Source organism: Pelmatolapia mariae, linkage group LG3_W, assembly GCF_036321145.2.
Source record: "Pelmatolapia mariae isolate MD_Pm_ZW linkage group LG3_W, Pm_UMD_F_2, whole genome shotgun sequence".
In the NCBI taxonomy this organism is placed as follows: Eukaryota; Metazoa; Chordata; class Actinopteri; order Cichliformes; family Cichlidae; genus Pelmatolapia; species Pelmatolapia mariae.
Genome location: NC_086229.1, coordinates 14,906,230 through 14,927,408, shown reverse-complemented (window position 1 = coordinate 14,927,408; position 21,179 = coordinate 14,906,230). Strand labels below are relative to the sequence as shown.

Genomic DNA, 21,179 nt, shown 5'->3' with positions numbered 1-21,179 from the left:
AGAGACCAAACTTTATCACTTTCATCAAATATTTGCATCCCCAAAAAACCTTTCATAACTTAAAATTTATGCGAACTAAGTGCCGTTAGTTCGCATAAATTTTAAGTGCGCATTTTAGTTTTTTTCAGTGTGAATATATACAAACAGGAGTTACTTTTGTAATAGTGCTTTTTACACACTCTAGCTGAAACGTCAAATTGTGTGTGTTTTTAACAACTGCACTTTGGGGAGGGGGATAGTTAAGTCGAATTTGAGGTCTTCCTAAACAAATAAATAAACAAATGCCACCATGATTGTGTTGCATTGTAGGGTTGTTTTAACAACTGCGCTTTGGGGTGGGGGAAGAGGCATAAAGGTTTATAAAAGCCAGCAAACACTTTCCTTGAGCCTGACACCCGCACGTTAGTTTGTGTATTCGACCGTCTAAATTTCAATTTTTTACAGAAAATTTGCATTGAATTTTGATGCCATTTTTAAAACATAGATGTGCAATACATTATTTTCATGTTGTTTATCAAACGCTGTGTGCGTTTTGGTTTTCACTGTGAAACTTTTGTAAATGCAGGATCACATTTTATTTAATGGTGCTTTTGAGACACTGATCTGAAAGATAAATGCTTTTGGTAGAAGCAACTTTGCTGGATTTGTTTTTTAACTTGGTGAAACATAGTGCGAAACTCTTAATTCAGTATTTTTACAGGTTTTAACTGTGTGGTCTTTCTGTCTTTCTGGAAAATGTAGGTCAACTTGTGACATGAGAGCATGCACCGTGCTCTTCAGACCTGTCAGCTTTGCTCGTTTCATGGGTCCTCTGTTGATAAAACTGATAAAACTTTAAGCTCTAGATGTTAAATTCTAAGGCTACATATTATTTATCTCGCACTAAGTCTGCTTGGCATATGCTATATATAAAGGCTCTTTCCAGCGTAGACGCGACTTTAGCGTGATTAATTTATTACAATGTCAGTTTCTGGGAAGTTTTCAGTTTTCCCTCCTGTGTCTATGGCTGGTGCAAGTTTTTTGTTTATTTGTGAAACTGAGCGCACTTGTGGACAATACTGACTGTGCTGTTTGAATTGAGTTTCGTGTTGGATTACTTTCTTTAATTGTTACTTCTCTGCAAGCAGTGAAGAACCAAACTAGTACTTCAAAGTTTAGAATCCGTTTTGCCCCTGTGGCCAGTGCGAAGTTGTGCTGCAGATCCCAGCATGAAAGCTGAGGGTCCAGCCAGCCGGCAGAAAGGCCAGTTGATGCCTCGACGTGCGTTGGAACCGACTTTGCCCACACAGAGCGTTTCTGACAGGCTGGTGTTGCTTATGCATAAGAGAAAAGCAACAATACAGCGTGCTTCTCTGCTCCGAGACATCAGCGGTCCTTTCACACGGTAAGTATGTCTGTCTGTCAGCGCTAATTATTCACACCCTGTTTAAAAGGCGACTCATTTGTTGTCCAAAAACATTTCCTCTAAATTTGCAAAGTTACTGATTTAAAAATATATATTTTCGATTTTTAGCTGGATGTCACACTCTAGACTCTTGAGCATATTTATATAGCAAAATTCACAGTGGTATAACCATTTTAAATAAAAGATGTCCAAGTGTCCACCAATGCACTCTAATGCATGCCATTAATTACCTCTATAGCTGAAAAGAGTCTGTATCCATAATTTGTGGATCTGCTGACTTGTTTTTAATGTCGCACTTTTGTTTTCAATGTCCGAATCTTTTACTGTTTTTCTGCTTTTGTTCACTCCAAGTTTGACGGAACCCACAGCTCACTAACAATGTGGAGCAATCTCAGTGTATTTAGCTGCTTTTTCCCTAAACACAATCAGTTGACTGAGAGAAATGCCTGTACTCATCCACTTTGGTCATTTTGAATGTTGAAGGAGATTTGTTTCATAGTAACCTTATACTAGTGTTTCCTACACTTAATCCAACACTACTATGTTCTATTTAAATCCAGATTCCTTTTATAGTTTGCAGTGAAATTTGTTAAACCGTTGCTTAATGGGACAGCAGTACAAGTCACTATTTACTAACACATTGTAGATAAGTTAATTGCTGGACAACACAGCTAGCAGTCTCACACACTCTTTAGATTTTTGAAGTTTTGTGTGTAATGGTTTAGTCTCTCACACCTTACCCTTTCTCCCAGTATCACAACAGTATGACTCCCAAAGTACGGCTCAGTAAACAAACACGGACTCTGAAGTCAGAACAGAAAGATACAGTTGCAAGATTAGTGATTGCGTTTTTATGATGCGTAGTAAAACTACCCACTCTTCTTTTTCTCTGTGTTGTTGTTCTTGTGTGTGTGTGTATGCTTTAGAAGTCATAGTATACATTAGCCACACTTACAAAAAAAACATTTTGAATTTCATTTAGAACTGAGATTCTATGTTGTAAGCAGAAATCTTATGCTCAGCCTGAAGCATGTTTCCCCACTTTCACAATGCTGAGGTGTCAAATCCACAACCCCCAACAGATGGTTTGTCACACACTGGGTTCAAACACTCAAAAAGCAACACAACAGCAGGTTCATGAAGCACAAGCCCCCCTATATTTGCACAGCCTCACACACTATAGATTTTTAAAGTTGTGGTGTACAATGGCAAAGCCACAGATGTGACTTCTACTTTTGATAAAGATCACTCCACCTGCATATTTCTTAAGAAATGAAGCGTCTTTATTAAGCTCTTATTTATACATGTCTACACAATAATAAACACCGTGTGCTCTGTGACATTATAGTCTTCTACTTCTGCTTCCATTGGTTTGCATTTAAACTCCCAACCTTTCAGGTTGTTATGAACGGCTTATATTTCTAACATTTTGTGATGTAAAAGTGAACCACGCAGCTTTTGTATTTTCTGTTTGATGGGATCACTTAAGACATGAGTTATTTAAGCAATTCTAAATGACAGTGTGACGGCCATAGTACTTTATGCGGGTCAAATATGTTAAGAATAATGTTTCTCAATGTAAAATTACAAAGAACTTTTGGATAGGATACAACATTTTGTAAACAGTTACCTCAGAACCTGTACTGTCAGATCTATGCATGTAAGGTTAAACTTTCCACAGTACTTCCACTTAAGTAAGTAACCAAACACATAAAGTCACCCTTACGAATAATCCACTGCTCCTTGAAAAAAGTAGCACAAACAGACAACTGACTCATCAATGATAAGTAGAGCTACCCGAGCCCGAGACTCAAGCAGAAGAAAATTAAAAGTTGTTTTGTTTTTTTATGGCTCGAAAGATTGAAGAAAAATATGTTTAATAATTCAACAAGAGCCGCACCTTCAACACATGTACATTCAAATTTTGGAACAGGCTCAACATTGCTGTTGTTCAATAGTTTTTATCTGTGCCAGTATAATCATATGATAATTTGTCATTGCAGGTGCACCTATGATTATTGTTCACATATTGCATTTGTGTCTTTAAAGGAGTTGTGACTCAAGAAGTCCTCTCTTGAGGGTTACAAACTTTTGGTTAGCGTTATGATTAGCCAATCTACTATGAGGATGCCCTGAGTTATTGAAGGACTGCACACGCTTACAATACATTTGTGTTCTGTTCTTTTTATTGTTTTTATTCATGTATACCCTTTATTAAGTTTTAAGTAGTGGTATTAGATTGAAACATTTGTTTAATACATTTTTATACATTTTACATATAAGCCAAGATCATCACACATAGGATGGCCTCAGCCTGGTTGCATAAGCAGAAAGGTCAAATAAGGTGCAAGACGAGAGTAACACATGTACAGACATACACAATCCCACACGCACACAGATATACGAGTGGGTTTATGTTTGTAGGTGAAAGCATATTTTGCTAGGGTTGCAGTTTTTCTGTGGGTGTATGTGATGGTTTGATAAAAGTACAGGATGTCTAACTGCTATGTGGGGGCTGTGGTTGCGGGGACTGCACCTAGAAGAAGATGGAAGAGAATGTTCTTTTACAACGGGTCAAAAGTTAACTGGGGGTCTGTGGTTTTGATTTGACGTATGCAAGTGTTGTATCTGCTTAAGACATGAAGGGGCGTTGTATTAACCTGACCCTATAAAACCTTTGTGTTGTTCATTTTTTGGGAGATCCACCTTTGATGTTCTGCAGGGTGTGTCTCCCACACGTGTGATTTTCATTAAAAATCATCGCTTGAATTCATCTTTTGGACCAGTGTGGTTACTTGCATTCCTCCTGTCTTTTCTTCCCAATATTTTGAACCCAACACTCTTGAAAGGATAAAAGATGTTTTTAAGAATTTTGCATTCAAGAGGAGAATGTTTAAATAAGTCATGTAAATGAGAATTTCAAAGTTGGTGGCTGCAGTATATACAAATTGGTGTATCTCAAAAATAAAACTATGAAGACACTCAAAATTAATTTGGAAACTGTTTTATGCAACTTTTTTACATTTACAATGTTCAGGGACGAACCTCTGAAATTACTTTAACTAGAAATTTGTGTAAAAATACCACTATTGTAATTTATGTAGTTACTGATGACTTAATGCATACATATGATTAAAATTTGGGATATAATGGTTGTATTGATGTATAGCAACTTAAAATACTCCCAGAAATGGCACTACAACATGTAAAAATATAAAGATAAGCTCAGGCGGACTGGGTTCTTTAGTACGTCTAAAGGGTCAAACTGCGTCCTCACATCATGAATATGAAGGGTTGTAGTAGGAGAAGGTGGTGTGAAATCCTCATAGCTGTGGAGTGAGGAGGGGGCTTCTGTGGGTGAAGTCTTTGATGGTGGTGATGGCTCTGTGCTGGTGGCAGTGGGGAGGTGGGGGGATGATGGACCAAAGTGTCTCTATTGTTGGGGAAGGTGGAGGTGTCAAGGCTGCTTGATGGCTCATCAAACCAGCAGTAAGAGTCGTTGAGGGTGTTGGCCAACAGCAGGTCGTCAGTGGAGTGGGGCTGTGTGCTTATATCCTTACTCTCATTTCCCTTAGCGTATCTGTAACATGCAACTTCTGTCGGTGCTGTGCTACTGGAAACTGAATTTCCATCACACTATATGTTGTGATGACCTCAGTTCAGTCATGGTGTGTTCTGCAATCCTGCTGAATTGTGTTCCAGTCCCATCGACTGTGTATGGCGGGGATGAATCGGAATGTCTTGAGCCTCAGCATCACATCATCATAGTGGGTGTCACAGTAATACTCGGGCAATTCGGAGTCTGGCGAGTCTGAGAGGTCCCATGCTTGCATGTCTCCCTCTGAAAAATGAGAACAATAACAAGATGTTATATTTTGTTGCATAGATACTCACAAACACACATTTAACCTACCATTTGGTTTATTTAGTTGTCAGACGGCCTTATGATTTTAGGTTTGCACAGGGTAGAATGCATGGCAGTCTTCGGACAAGTCGCAAAATCATCAAGAACAAGGCGTTTTCTAATACCCTCGTACGCAGTGTTGAGCCTTTCCCTCTTGATGGTGTTGTCAATCTGGCTAAACAGACGCAGCGTAGCTCTCCAGTCGCACCACTGTATAAAAAACATGTCCTTAAACCATGTACTTGATAAAGTATTTTGAGTTGTTATGTTTTGGTGTGTTTTTGCATTATGGATTGTTTTCTTATTTTCTTGTAGTGCTTGTGCTGCTGCTGATGATGATGATGATGATGATTAGAGTTCCATGTTTCTGTTTATTCGTGTTTCAGGATTTGTGTCTCATGTCCAGCATTGAGTTTCATGTGTTATATTCTGTCTGCCTCTCAGTGTCAAGTCTGCGTCTTTGTGTGATGGTTTCTTGTTTCCTGTTTTATTGTGAAGGTCTGCGTCTCATGTGAGTGTGTTCAGTTTACCTTCCTTGTCTCGTCTTGTTAATTACTCCCAGCTGTGTCCCCAACCTGTGTGTAATCTCCCCGTGTTTCTCTGAGTGTATTTAAGTTGTGTCTTCTGTTGTTGTAGTCACTGGTCCGTCTGTGTATCCATTGTATTTCATCCGTATGTTCTCCCTGCTGTTCGTCATCTCTTACCTCTGCCCATCCTTCTTCATGTTTGTGTCCTGGTTCATGTTTTGTAGGTTAGTTGTTCCCAGTTCAGATAGTCTGCAGTCCAGTTTGCTGTTTTTCTATTTTGTACTTTATTTTCAATAAACCACCTTCACACCTTTACAAGTGCCTGTGTTTGGATCCTACTTCATTATCTCCACACGGCTCACTTCACTCGCCGTGACAAAACCAAAACCAGGATGACCGTAAATGTTTCTTGTCCTGTTGGATGATGATAAGACTGTGACATGGGATGCCACCTTTGGTCTTGTGATGAAGCAAAGCTCAGGAAGAAGTGAGATTAAATGGTAGCCACATGTGTGCTGCTGAGAAGGATGTACAGGTGTGTTCTGCCCTGGTCCTCCTCCATTAGGACATGCCTAGAAAAACCTCAGTTTGGAGGCATCCTTGTAAGATGCATGAACCAGCTCAGCTGGCATCTTTTGATACGGCAGTACTCTAAGCCTAAATCATAATATAAGATGAGTAACAGTATGGTGGACATTTGGTAAGGCTGCACTTTTTGCAGCAATCTTGTTTAGAAAACTATTTTTGTATGAGTAATATGTTTTCTTTTTGTCTGTTAATAATCATGTTGAACTGCACATGATTATTTGCAGCTAGCAGCTTGTTAATGCTATCCACCAAGTCTAAAAACAGCATGTTAATACTTGGAGATCCTGAAGGCTGCTCCAAAAATGATGACATTATATTTTAAATCTTTGTTCAATTCAAATGATCTTTTCCTCTCAAGGAAATCTACTACATGTGTAATTTTTATGTCACGTGTAATTTCCATTGCAAACATTAATCACAGTTAAATTAAGAGGGGATGGCAATAAAAACTCCAGTGATACCATCAAGTACACTGCAATTTCAGTTGTGGAACGATCGCACTGCGTTCTCCGGGAGTCCGGACTCCCGTGTGAACTTACAAAGTCTGGACAAGTGACGACTGGAGTACGGACTCACATACATGAGTACTGAGAAACAGCCTGACAGTCTGCAGTCTATGAACTAACATCAACTAACTCCAACTAACAATGTTAGCTCTGTAGCAAGTAGCCTTAATGAATAGTAATAGGAATCACACAGCAATAGTACATCAAAGATACTGAAGTTTTGGCCGTCCCATTCTTCTTATGAAGTGGTGTCGGAGTTTCCAAGTGAGGAATGATTTCCTGCCCGTGCACTGCTGGCTCTGGGTTCATTGTGTAACTGACACCACCAGCAGGACGCTTGCATTAGAGCCTTTATTATGTGTTTGGTTTTGGTTTCTGATAATCAGAATCAGAGAAACTTTATTAAACCCTGATGGAATTTGAGTAAAAAAAACAAAAATAAATAAAGTGGGCCATGAGTCATGCTCGAAACAGTGATATGCATGCAACATGTGATATATGTGTACATGCTCATCCAACTGAGCTAAACCTGCGCCCGAACTTGTTTAATCACCAACACTGGAGAAGGCATAGAGTGGGGATAACCTAAGTAGCCTATAATATATAAAACAGGAAAAGACCGCCGTGCATTTATTTCAACAAAGTAACTGTAATCTGATTACCACCTATGTAAACGTTAACTGTAACGGAATAGAGTTTCTCATATTGTGTATTTTAAATATGTCAGTACATGTATTCCATTACTCCCCAACACTGACTACATCTCTGCATGTTGGAACGTTTTTAGTTGATCATTTAAAGCTATTTCTGCTCCTAGTGGTCCATTTTTGCAGCTGGGACCTAACCCAAATGTTTCCTTAGGAGTGTTTTGGGAGAGTGTGTTCATCCATTCAGGACAGAAAAGGACACTTGGATAATCTGTGCTGAGGAGCATTAAACTGTTCTTGATACATCGAGAGCTCCTTCAGACACAGCAGCCTTTTCACTCTATTTAAATATGTAAAGATTAAAATGTTGTCATTTCTTTGTAAAATGTTCCCTGAAGATAATGTTACTTGTAATCTATTATTTCAACACTAAATCAAACCCAAACATTCCTTTGATTTCTGTTTTTGTGTCTTCACAGTTTCCCAGCATGCTCTGGCTGTGGTGGTGGAGGTATATGAGGGGGAGACTTCTGTCCTCTTGCACTATGTTTACAAAGGTTCGATACCTGAGGACAATCCCACAGTGATGTGGACTCGCAGTGACCTCAATCCCAAATCTGTCCACCTACAAGGAAAAGGAGGAGACGATCTTAAAGGGCAAAACCAGCGCTACAGTGGGCGCACATCAATGAGTCGTTATGTATTAAACACAAAAGACTTCAGCCTCACTCTGAGGAAACCCAAACTGACTGACAGCAGTATTTACACCTGCTCCATCAGTGCTGGAGGAGGAGAACAGAGACTGAGTGGCATCCAGCTGCAGGTCAAAGGTCAGACCTGCTGCATGAAAGAGTAAAAGTCAGTACAGTAGATGAAGCTCAAATAGTCCCAAAAGCAACAAGAAAGACAAGTTTTTTCTGAATAGTTCTGAAAGTCTTTGTAGGAGCCATGAGTTGCTCTTTTTTGACTGTGTTGGTTTAAATGGACTCACTGTATTGGTGCACGGGTGTGGGGCGTGTCTCATGGGTGTGTTAGATGATAAATGTGGTTGCACTCACCTGTTCACTGCACCTGATGTTGATGATCAGAAAGGTAGGGTGAGCATGAGGCAAAACCTTCTGTTGAGCACAGCTTGAATGCTTTTGATAGATTTTGACTGTAACTTGATGGTTTTTGTATATTTGTGCACTAATTGATGCCATAGGCCAAGTTGTAATTTGGCATAGTAATTAGTGCAGCCATTGTGAGTTGCAGTTAGTGATGGCCAAATGAAGCTTTCTGAAGCATTGAAGCTTGTATTGAAAAACGGTTCATTACTCGAAGCTTTTCAACACAGTCCTCTTTGGTGACATCTTGTGGCCATTTTTTTGGTGTTAAAAAATGTGGTTTATTTGTTTAATAAATAATTTTGACCAGTAAAATTTCCTTGTTTAAACATGCACCATGGTTTGGTCTTTCTTTGCTTGTGGCTTCTTGATGTTGGTAAATACAATAATTGAAAAATACCACGTTACATTTAACATACATATTGTAACGTTCTCAAGAACCAGACGTTTTGGTCTCAGTTTGTCCGTTTATTCGGCGACACAGGCAAAAACGGCCGTTAACTCCGGGGAGAGTGCTCTCATATAGGGATGGGTATCGAAAACCGGTTCTTGTTGAGAACCGGTTCCCACTGTTTCAATTCCTTGGAATCGTTTGCCATTTTTGCAAACGATTCCCTTATCGAGTCCAGTCGCCCCGAATGACGTCACCACGTTGCGGAGCGTCGGAGCGTAACTGGCAGGAAACACGGCGCCTAAGCGGCTCAAACGCTTAAAAGTTTGTTTATACTTTACGAGAACGGATTGTCATCCGTTCAGGGCAACTTGCAATACTTCCAAAGTAGATATTTCACATAAGGGAGGAAACACTACGAATATGCAAAAGCATTTGCTCACAAAACACGCGATGAACTTAAATGAATGTCTTTAATTCCGCTCCGGACTCGTGAATCTCAACCCAGCAGCAGCAGCAGCAGCGGTAACGTTTGCACGTCCTCTCCCGTTAATGCGGCAGGTAAATAATCAACTAACAGTGCATATTATGTTAGCGCGATCTGCCTTATTACAAAATCTGCCATTACTGTGCATTTAGGTGACAATGATGAGACAGACAGAGTCTGGCTGGTGCTCGCTGGCAGTTGTTGCTGCAGTCTACCGGTAGCGTCTCTTTTCAGGCCCGCATGTCACCGAGCAGTGACTAAGTTTGTGGTCAAAACCTTGCAGCCATTTGCCACAGAAGATGGTAAGTGAATGTGTTTAATTGTAGGCAGGGACATTACTGGATATTCTTGTGTAATTGCTACAGAGTAATTTATGTTATACTTTGTTAATGCTACAGAATAATTTATGTTATGTTAAGAATATTTATTTTATTATTTTACATTTACAAATTTTTTTCCTGGGGACCCTGTGACACCCCATTGAAGAGCCGTAGGCTGTGGATCTCTTAAGATCTCACTGTTGGGTTTGTAAGGCCATGTTACTCCTAAATTTCTATCTTGTTGAAAGAGAAGATATAAAACAGTTCTAAGCTAATCGACCTTAGTGTTCTCCTTTTTAAAAACAAGAATCGATAAGAGAATCGATAAAGAATCGAATCGTTAAACAGAATCGAAAATGGAATCGGAATCGTTAAAATCTTATCAATACCCATCCCTACTCTCATACAACACTCACTTCAGCCCCGCACAGTCACACACCCCCAACAACACAGGACCCCCCTCCCCTTCCTGCACACATTAACACCCTTTTTTCCTGCAGCACAACCAAACATGTATCTTAAAGAAACAACAGCGTGCAGAGATAAACATCCTGACTGTAACACAACATTTAACCATCGTTACACTGCCCCCCCAGCAATAAGTTCCTCGTCCCCGAGGGAACAACACAGTCTCTGAGGCGGGGTGGTAGCCTACGTTCCCTCCTTGACCTCCTGAGCCCCTGGGGTGTACACGGAGCGTCGGGGCTTTGGGGTGAGGAGTCCGAGGGAGGGGAACGCAGCTCCGGCCAGGGGTCCCTCTGTGCAGGGTCAAGGGAGCTCTGTACACGTCCCTCAGGGAAGGAGGGGAGGGACTGCCCTCTATAGGGGGCCATCCAGTCTCTGTGCAGCGCCACTTTCCTCCCTCTAGGAGGCAACTGCACCCTGTAAACAACTTCCCCCACTCGCTCCAGGACGCTGCAGGGCCCCACCCAGCTGCTATCCAGTTTAGGACACCGTCCCTTCTTTCTCTTTGGGCTGTAGAGCCACACCAGCTCCCCAGCACGGAAGTGCCTCCCCTTAGTGGTGATGTCATAATTCCTCTTTTGGCGCAGGCCTGCCTTCGCCAGCTGCTCCCGGGCGTAGGAATGAGCAGAATCCAGCCGGTCCTGCAGCCTCCTTGCGTAGTCCCGGCCTGGTGGTGCCTCTGGCGCGTCCGGGGGCTTCCCAAAAGCCAGCTCTGCAGGAGTTCTCAGCTCTCTCCCTAACATGAGCAGGGCAGGTGTACATTGGGTGGAGTCTTGCACTGCCGACCTGTAGGCCATGAGGATAAGGGGAAGATGGTAGTCCCAGTCCCGTTGGTGTTCTGAGGTAAGGATGGCTAGCTGCTGGGCCAGCGTCCTGTTAAACCTTTCCACCAGTCCATCGCTTTGGGGGTGAAGTGGGGTGGTGCGGGTCTTCCTAATCCCAAGGCGTTCACACATGGCAGCAAATACCTTGGACTCAAAGTTACGCCCCTGGTCACTGTGGAGGGTCTCTGCTGTTCCAAAGCGGCTGAACATCCCCTCCACTAACACATCAGCGACAGTCTCAGCCTCCTGATCTGGGATGGCATATGCTTCCGGCCACTTGGTGAAATAGTCCATGGCCACAAGGACATAGCGGTTTCCTCTGTCTGTACGAGGAAATGGGCCCATGACGTCCACAGCTACTCGCTCCATTGGAGCTCCTGCTGGTTGCTGCTGAAGCTGAGCCCGGGACTGGTCCTGTGGCCCTTTGTGCGAGGAACATGCATCAAAGCTGCGGCAAAAGTCTTCCACATCCCTCCGCTGCTGGCCCCAGTAGTAGCCCTGGCGGAGGCGGCGGAGGGTCTTGGAGACCCCAAAGTGGCCGGAGCCAGTGCTCCCATGGCAGGCTTCCAGCACAGCTGACCTCAGCGACCTTGGCACCACAACCTGCCACCTCTCCTCCCCTGTGGCGGGATCCTTCCAGGCGCGTTCCAACACCCCCTCCTTCAGCCTGAGAGCTGTAAATTTGGCCCACAGCCCCCTGGTACAGATGGAAAACCCAGTGACCTCATCCCAAAGGGGTCGCTCCTCCTTCTCCAGCCACTGCAGGACTGGCAGTAGGTCAGTGTCTTGTTCCTGCTGTGCCCTCCACTCCGCTGCATCCACCACCAGAAGAGCCCTGCAGGTGAGCTGTGTTGCTCCATCCATTGTTGTGAGTTCCCGCTCTGTCTCCTCTCGCTTCTCACAGTAACGGCAGCCAGCTGCAGCACATGGGCGGCGAGAGAGGGCGTCTGTGTTAGAATGGTGTGTCCCTGCTCTGTGCTCCACGGTGAAATTGAAGGCTTGGAGCTCTTCCAGCCAGCGAGCCACCTGTCCCTCTGGCTCCCTGAAAGACATCAGCCACTGGAGGGCAGCATGATCAGTTCTGATAACAAATGATGTGCCACACAGGTAGTACTTAAAGTGTCTCACCCCTGCCACCACTGCCAGCAGCTCTCGTCGTGTGACACAGTAGCGCCGCTCACTCCTGTTCAGGACCCGGCTGAAGTACGCCACCACCTTCTCACCTTCCGGCCCAACCTGCGACAACACAGCTCCCAGCCCCACATTGCTTGCGTCAGTGTCCAGGACAAAAGGCAGGGTGGGGTCAGGGGGGGCGAGGACTGGGGACTCTGTCAGCAATCTGCGGAGGGTGTTGAATGCCTGTTGACAGTCCTGGGTCCAGATGAAGACACGATCCTTCTGCAGCAGGCGGAAGAGTGGTGCAGCTATAGCGGAAAAGCCCTTCACAAACCTCCTGTAATAAGACGCCAGTCCTAGGAAGCTTTTGAGCTGTCTCTGGTCCGCTGGTGTGGGCCACTCAGTAATGGTGTGAATTTTCTCCTCCAAAGTGCCGATGCCCTCCTGACCCAGCTTGTGGCCCAGAAACTCCACCTCCCTCCTCATGAAGTGGCACTTGTCGGGGTGCAGTTTCAGGCCTGCAGCCGCCACCCTCCCCAACACTTGCCTCAGGGCATCCAGGGCAGCATCAAAGGAGCTCCCGTGTACTAGAAGGTCATCCAGGTAGACCAGACACCGTTGCCGTGGGACACCAGCCAGCACACTGTCCATCAGCCTCTCAAAGGTAGCAGGAGCGTTACAAAGACCAAAGCTCAGGACTTTGAACTGCCATAGTCCCCTGTTAGTGCAGAAGGCAGTCTTCGGTCTGGATTCAGGGGACAGTGGCACCTGCCAGTAGCCACTCCGCAGGTCCAGGGTGGAGAACCAGGAGGATCCGGCTACTAAATCGAGAGACTCGTCAATCCTGGGAAGGGGGTAAGAGTCCTTTTTCGTCACTTTGTTGAGTGGTCTGTAGTCCACACAGAAACGCATCCTTGAGCTGTTTTTCTTAGGCACCATCACCACAGCGGAGGCCCACGGGCTATCAGATGGCTCTATGATGCCCGCCTTCATCATCTCGCACAACTCTCTGTCAGCAGCCTCCTGATGAGCCAGGGGCAGGCGGCGGGGGCGCACTTTAATAGGCTGGGCATCCCCGGTCTCAATGACGTGCTCTACCAAGTGTGTCAAGCCAACATCACTTTCCTTCAGGGCAAAAATGTCACTGAACTCTCTTAGTACCTGCCATAGACTCTCTTGCTGCTGGGGAGTCAGCCCCTCACAGTTCTTGGACCAGATGCTCCTCACTGCTGAGAGCCTCTCCTCCTCCCCCGCTTGCTGTTCCGCTGGCGGGTCTGCGGGGGTCTCCGAGGTGGAGGTGGACGCTGCGGCAGATGCTGGGCAGACCGGGGGAGGAATAAGCTGCACCTTCGTCCCATCAGGAAGTATGAGGAAGCCTTTGCCTAAGTCCAGTACACCACCAATGGCCCGCAAAAAATCCAGCCCAAGGATGCAGGCGTCCTGCACGTCAGCCACCCAGGCAGCATAAGGCACACCGAGGTCCCCCACTTTAAACTGGAACACTCCCCTCCCTCTAATAGGGGCCAGATCACCGGTCACAGTCTTAAGTTGCACATTAGTTGGTTGCACAGCAGCTCCGGTTGGGACGACATCGGGTCGGACCAGCGTCGCATTGGACCCCGTGTCCAGAAGGGCCGTACAGGACACCCCCGCAATCATCACTGGAACATGGCAAAAGTCGCCAACCTGAGTCCAGCCCACAGCGATGACCGCACCGGGTGGAAATAGTGGTGGTGTGGGGATGCCGTTCTCCCTGGCCCGTGTACTCCCACCTACACGGGCCCGTGGGCGTTTCCCTGAACCGCTGCAAGCTTGGGGCACTGCCTGATGAGGTGTCCGACTTGTCCACATCCCCAGCAGCTCTGTGGTCGGCGGCGTGGGCCAGCCCGAGGGGAAGGCGACTGCAGAGAAGCCGTCTGAACCAAACTGCACGGGTCCACAGGCATCTCCATCTGCTCCACAGGTGCTGACACAGCCCTCACCACATGTGTGTCATCAGCGCCCCCAGAGGATCCTGCAAGCATCTCCCTCTCCAACGCTAGCTCCAGGGCTGCACTGAGTGTGGCCGGTCGAGCAAGCTGAGTTTGCATACGGAGCTCTTTAGGGCTCAGGGCCTGCAGGAACTGGTCCCGAGCTAACTCTGCCTGCACTGAAGGTGGCATGCTGTCATACGCCCTCCGGCAAAGACACTCGACATCATGGGCCAAAATGCGAAGGGGCTCTCCTGGCAATCCGCGTCTGTTGTGGAACTCCGACCTCAGCAGCACCGGTTGGTTATACTGCCCGAAACGTCTCTGAAGTGCCCCAACTAGAGCATTATAATCTCCCCTTTGCTCTTCGGTCAGCAGCAGCAGGCATGCAGCTGCATCCTCACACAGGCACAAAGCCAATTGGAGAGCTTTATGTTCCTCAGACCAATCAGCTGCAACAGCTAACAGCTCAAACTGTGCAATAAACACTTCCCACGGCGTCTTGCCACTGAACTTAAGCGTTTTTATATTCGCGGCAGCTTGCTGGGCGCCGCCATGTTTGTTTACATCACGTGACGGCGCGCCAAGCGAGGTCGACTCCCTCCCGCCGGAATCGCGGCCACGGCGCGAAAAGGTCCCGAGCCTAGTCAAACCTGGAGAAAATCCAGCCTCAGCAGACAGCCGCAGCGCCGTTTCCCTCACTCTATGGGCAGGCGAGCGCGGACGGACCTCCCTCTCCTCCGTCTCCCTCTTAATCTTGTCCGGCAACATCCTCACGTCTCGTGACGGTCAGCGTCGCCAGCAACAGGGTGTCGGGCGGTTTAGGTGGACGTTCTTCACTTCTGACACCAGTGTAACGTTCTCAAGAACCAGACGTTTTGGTCTCAGTTTGTCCGTTTATTCAGCGACACAGGCAAAAACGGCCGTTAACTCCGGGGAGAGTGCTCTCATACAACACTCACTTCAGCCCCGCACAGTCACACACCCCCAACAACACAGGACCCCCCTCCCCTTCCTGCACACATTAACACCCTTTTTTCCTGCAGCACAACCAAACATGTATCTTAAAGAAACAACAGCGTGCAGAGATAAACATCCTGACTGTAACACAACATTTAACCATCGTTACACTATAATAATGCACATTATGGAGTATGCTTCTGCTGTGAGGTCCTGCCTCCATGTACTTATGCAATTAATCGCTAGACGGGTATATTTATAAATAATATTATATTAGGGAAATTTTCCTATACATATTTTTGACCTGGAGGCAGAATTGATTGTGAAATGGAAAGGGAAAATGCTTGTGAACTTGCAAATTAAAAACATGATGCATTTTGGGTAGCCCTTTTTCATTTTTATTTAAGAAGAGAATTTGTTCCACTGTCCGATGGCCGAACCTGTTCCTTTTTGTGGAGATAATTTCTCCTGCCTTAAGGAAAATCTCTTCACATGGCACAGAAGAGGCTGGAGTGCAGAGAAACTGGTAGAGATGCAGTTATGGCTCCACAAACTATCAGCTAAAAAGAATAAATAAATTAAATTGCTGCACAGTTTGTAGACTAACATTTTAAGATTATTTAAAACATAAAATATATCTTTTTATAACATTAAATATTACAAGTCAAATGGAAGTTTTTCTAAAGTTATTTAATGATATTTATATTATGAAAAGCAGATTCTTGACATTTTAAGTTTTTCCCGTCTTCAGACAAAATAAACATTCACAAAACAAAAGCAAACAGCCAGAACACAAAGCTGGAAAACCCACCGACCAAAATCAACTCAAAATACTCCCACACAACAGAACCAAATCTCTCAGTAGAATGATCAGTGGTTCGCTGTCACCATCAAAACACTCCACAAATCCCGCGAATGATTCACTTCCTTCCATTTGAATCAGGTACCGAAGCAGTTACGTGCGTAATGAAGCTTCGGACGTCACTGGTCACGTGACTTTTGCCAAACGAAGCAAGCCTCGACACAGTGCTTCTGAAGCAGTGTGTTGTTTTTTTCGACACACGCTCCGGAGCGTCAGCTTCAAGCGGGCCATCACTAGTTGCAGTTATTTGTTTGTGCAGTCTGTGCGTTTGTTTAATAGTTGATCCCATGTGCTGATTTGTATATTGGACAGTTGCATGTGGAATAAAAGGAGCAAATGTTACAGAAGTGTATTTTATGCGTTTATTGTTGCGCGTCATCAGTGTCCTCATGTTCAGCCTGCCGCAGCCTTTGGTTGGAGGAGCCGCAACAGTCTTGATTAACCTAACAGAAAGATTTCCAATGGACCGAACCTTAAAATGAAACAACAAACATTAGCAGGAAAGTAAACTAAAATAAGATCTTACTGATACAGCCTCTGTGGTATATGGCATTGCATTCTTTTAGGTGTGCAGAGTTGTCTTCTCTGCTCAGGGAGACAAATGTCAGTAGACTTTTTACATATTGTCCATGATGGAAAACTCAAGATTTCTTTTAAAACACTGAAACATTCATTATGATCCCTCAATTGTCTGTAGCTGTAGCAGCAGTTCATAAATTCCAGTTTAGTTACCACTCAAAGCAAAGAGTCACATTAGTGAAGTCAGAGGTCAGAAATGCAGAAACTTGTCATTTGCCCTGAGTGTGACTGCTATTGGTCCTATATTTGATATTGTGGTTTCCTGTCCTTTCAGATCATCACGTGGAGGTGAAGGTGGAGGAAGGCTCAGAGTCTGTCACCCTGCCCTGCAAAACAACACCTGACCTGCCTGAGAACACCAGAGTGGAGTGGACTCGCTCTGACCATGAACTCTTGATAGTTCAGGAGTATTCAAACAAAGGTGGCAAACTTATGAAACAGGACAAGTTTTACAGAGACCGAACAGAAATGAATGAAGACCTGCTGAAAACTTCAGTCTGACCCTGAAACAGCCCACAGAGAGACACAGGAGGATACATCTGCACCATCTACAGGGACAAAGACATCCTGAGACAGAAAGTAGTGCTGCACTATGTCAGAGGTCAGAGCTGGTGGACAGTGGCTCAGATTAACTTCACAATTCAAAGGTCATAATTTATTTATGCATTTATTTTTTGTTGAGCCTTTACTTAGATGAGCCTTTTGTCTCGCCAGTGCACAGATTATTTTCCCAGAAGACTTGGGGATCATTGAGATCATTTTGGCAAATGTGAGATGAGCCTTCGTGATCCTTTTGGTCACCAGCAGTTCTCGTCTTGGGATTCTCCCGGTGTTTGAGGATGGAAGCAGGGTTCCTACAACTTCAGGAAAGTTAGATTTAGGACTTTTTCTGTGACTCAGTATTTAACAATAACAAAAAAAACTTAAATTGATTAACAGTTAAACTCATTAAGAGTTATAGACTAAACAAGGGTTAGAGGTCAACATGTTGAAATTTGCGTGTGATCAGTGATGAGGGGTTTCTGTATTACCCCTGACATGCTATTTATTTTACAGTCAGCAGACTTCACCAAGTCTGAAAGACTTTCTTCAAAACATACAACATGCCTCATACACACTTACACTGCTGCTTTATCACATTATTACATCACACATGTGATGGTGAACATGAGCATGTTCACCATCAGCTCCTCTCACTGCTCTCTCAGTAGAGAAGAAGCTCCAGAGGATCAGAGTGAATCTGGACTGGAACAGAGGAAAGCTGTCGTTCTCTGATCCTGATACTAACACACACATACACACCTTCACACACACTTTCACTCACATGATGTTTCCATTCATTAGCACTGGTTATGAAGTGAAGGTGTGTCCGTTGAAGGTGTCAGTGTCAGTGGAGCAGATGAGTTGAGGATGATGATGTTTCTAATGTTGTTTCCTGTCAGTGAATTGAAGCTGTTAAACTGCAGCTGTCCTCCTGCTGCCTCGTTGTTCCAAAGCTCTTTGTTTCTCTTTTAGTTCTCACTGTTTCTTTCTGTTTCTGCTGTCCACCTTTTCACATGGAAAATCATTTCACTGTTTCTCACTGAATGACTCCCCAAACTAGATTTGAAATTCTATCAAGTTTCTAATCATTACAAGTGATTCATGTTTCTATTTGATGTGTGTAAATGGAGATGATTTAGTTTGCTGGGATATGGACTGACATGTGTTGAATGGGAGGAGCAGTTTGTTGTTGTCTTCTTGTCTGTTTATGCCAACAATAAATATGTTGTTGAAACAATAATTCATGTTTAACTCCATATATGAAATGTTTCTGATCTTTGAATTCTGTTTGATTAAAGACTTTCTTCATGACACAAATGAGATTTCAGTGTATTAATAGAACTAAATAAGCTCAGAGTTGAAAGGCTGGAGTATTATGTACGTGCTTCACTGTCAGTATCTTCAGGGGGATTCAAAGGGAAACATCAAACTGCTGTAATGAGATATGGTAAATGGCCTGCATTTGTATAGCGCTTTTCTAGTCCATAGGACCCCAAAGCGCTTTACACTACATTCAGTCATTCACACACACATTCACACACTGGCGATAGCAAGCTACATTGCAGCCGACAGCCGACTGACAGAGGCGAGGCTGCCGAACACAGGCGCCACCGGGCCCTCTGACCACCACCAGTAGGCAAACATGGGGTTAGTATCTTGCCCAAGGATATTTGGCATGCAGCCAGGATGCAGCCTGGGATCGAACCACCGACCTTCTGATTAGTGGCTGACCTGCTCTGCCACCTGAGCTACAGCCACCCTAGATAAACTAGTTGGGTTGAACACACTTATCTGTAGTTTGTCTCCATCCAGGATCATCAGAATATAATGAACATGTGTGAAGAGCCAAAAAATGCTGCTCCCCTCTCAGCATGATGAGCTCCAGCCTTTGTTAACAGGACAACAGGAAACATGAGACAACTTTCAGAGACAGTAACCAACTGTGGCCACAAGATGGCAGCAGCTGATCTGAGATCCTTTATTGGACAGAACGACTCTGTGACGTCATCAGAGAGACGGCCTTCACTTTGATAGATCTGACGTCATGTCTGCACTGCGATGATGAAAGCTGATAAACACATTGTTATTGATCCATGAAATCACCTCTGTCCTCTCAAGTGTAGCTGTTTACAGAGCTAAAGAAGTCCTTCATCATCAAAACAGACAAACATGGAGAAATACGTTAAGAGATACGAAAAAATACGAAAAAAATCTTTTAAGAACAACTAATTACAGACAACTGATTTCAGACAGACACGTAACGAACAAAGAGCATGCTGCCATCTTGGTGCCATCTTGGTGTTTTGATGTCTTTCTGAAAGTTACAGCACTTTCAGAAAGACATCTACTGTGATAAAGTCTACTCTCCACTGCTGTGTAATCAATTATTGTAAATGTAAATGTTATCAGGAAATGATCAGACAGCAGAGGGTTTTCAGGAAACACTGTTAAATGTTCAGTTTCTATGCCATATGTTAAAACAAGATCTAGAGTGTGATTAAAGTGGTCGGTGGGTTCTTTTACATTTTGAGAGAAGCCAATTGAGTCTAATAACAGATTAAATGCCATGTTGAGGCTGTCATTTTTAGCATCTACATGGATGTTAAAATCACCCACAATAATTATTTTATCTGAGCTGAGAACTAAATCAGATAAAAAGTCTGAGAAATCAGAGAGAAACTGTGTGTAAGGCCCAGGTGGACGATAGTAAGACTGGTTTCTGAGTTTTACAGCTGGGGTGGACGAGGCTAAGCATCAGGCTTTCAAATGAATTAAAAGTCTGTCCTGGTCTTTCATTGATTAATAGGCTGGTGTGAAAAATTGCTGCCACACCGCCCCCTCGGATGGCATTATTCAGTCTTTTAATAACATTTCTTATCATTTCTATGCCATTGACATTCAGCCTCATCAGCTCAATAGTCTATCCACCCTAGTCCACTGCTTAAATCAGGGGACTGATTCACTCTGTAGAAAATACTTTGTCTTAAACACCAACAAGACTGAGACCGTGATCACAGCTCCTCATGAACTACAAATATAAAATTGGTTCTTGCTTCTTTTTGTTCAACTTTAAGTCCAACATTCAAAATCTTGGTGGAATATTTGATTCTTCTCTGGGCTTCAACTCACATATAAAATCTGTCTCGTTCCTGTTTCTTTCATTTAAGGAACATTTCTAACTGTGACATATGGTCTCCTCGGCTGAACTGGAAAAAACTGTTCATACATTTGTGTCATCGTGTTTAGATTATTGTAATGTCCTGTTTACCAGCCTGGACACATCATGTCGTTCTCACCTCCAAGTTATACAAAATGCTGCAGCCAGACGACTAACATGTTCTAACAAGCGAGCTCACATTACTGCTATTTAATCTTCTTTATATTGGCTCCCAATAAATTTCAGGATTTGTTTCAAAATTCTTGTTTTAACACACAGAACACTAAATGATCACGTCCTCGATTATTTATCTCAACTTCTTACAAAATATATGCTGCTCGTTGTCTCCGTTCACGGACTCATGATGTGTTAGTTGTTCCCTGTACACGACTAAAGACTAAGTGTGACAGAGCCTTTCAGTCTGTGGCACCAAGGCTGTGGAACAGTCTGCCTCCACAACTACGTTTAGTCCACTCTGTGGATTCTTTAAAAAAGCTGTTCAAATGTTTCTGTTTTACAGGCTTTCTAATGACAAACATTTTATTGAATTATTATTTATTTATTTTAAAACTACCTGTTTATTTTACTGTCTTATTGAATCTTTATTTGCACTTAATGTTCATGTTTATTTGAGCCTTTTGTGTGAAGCGCTTTGTGTCTGCTGTGAAAAGTGCTTAATAAATAAACTTTAATTACTTCTCTCTGAAAATCAATCAATCAATAATCAAACAGTGAGTTTGTGTGTTTGAGTTTGTGTGTTTCAAAGATGGAGGCCACGCTGCTCTCAGAGGACTGTGTGTGGTTGTGGTAAACGTGTGAGCT

At 43.9% G+C, this 21,179-nt stretch overlaps 1 protein-coding gene across 1 annotated transcript in view; it reads right to left on the bottom strand.

Moving 5' to 3' along the window:
* Window positions 1–6,051, bottom strand: part of LOC134620779 (gastrula zinc finger protein XlCGF57.1-like) — an 11,960-nt gene extending 5,909 nt beyond the window's left edge. Inside the window, exon 1 of the mRNA XM_065470121.1 lies at window positions 6,014–6,051. Within this exon, the coding sequence (XP_065326193.1) occupies window positions 6,014–6,051 (38 nt within the window). The remainder of the gene's footprint in view (window positions 1–6,013) is intronic.
* Between the last annotated feature and the right edge of the window lie 15,128 nt (window positions 6,052–21,179).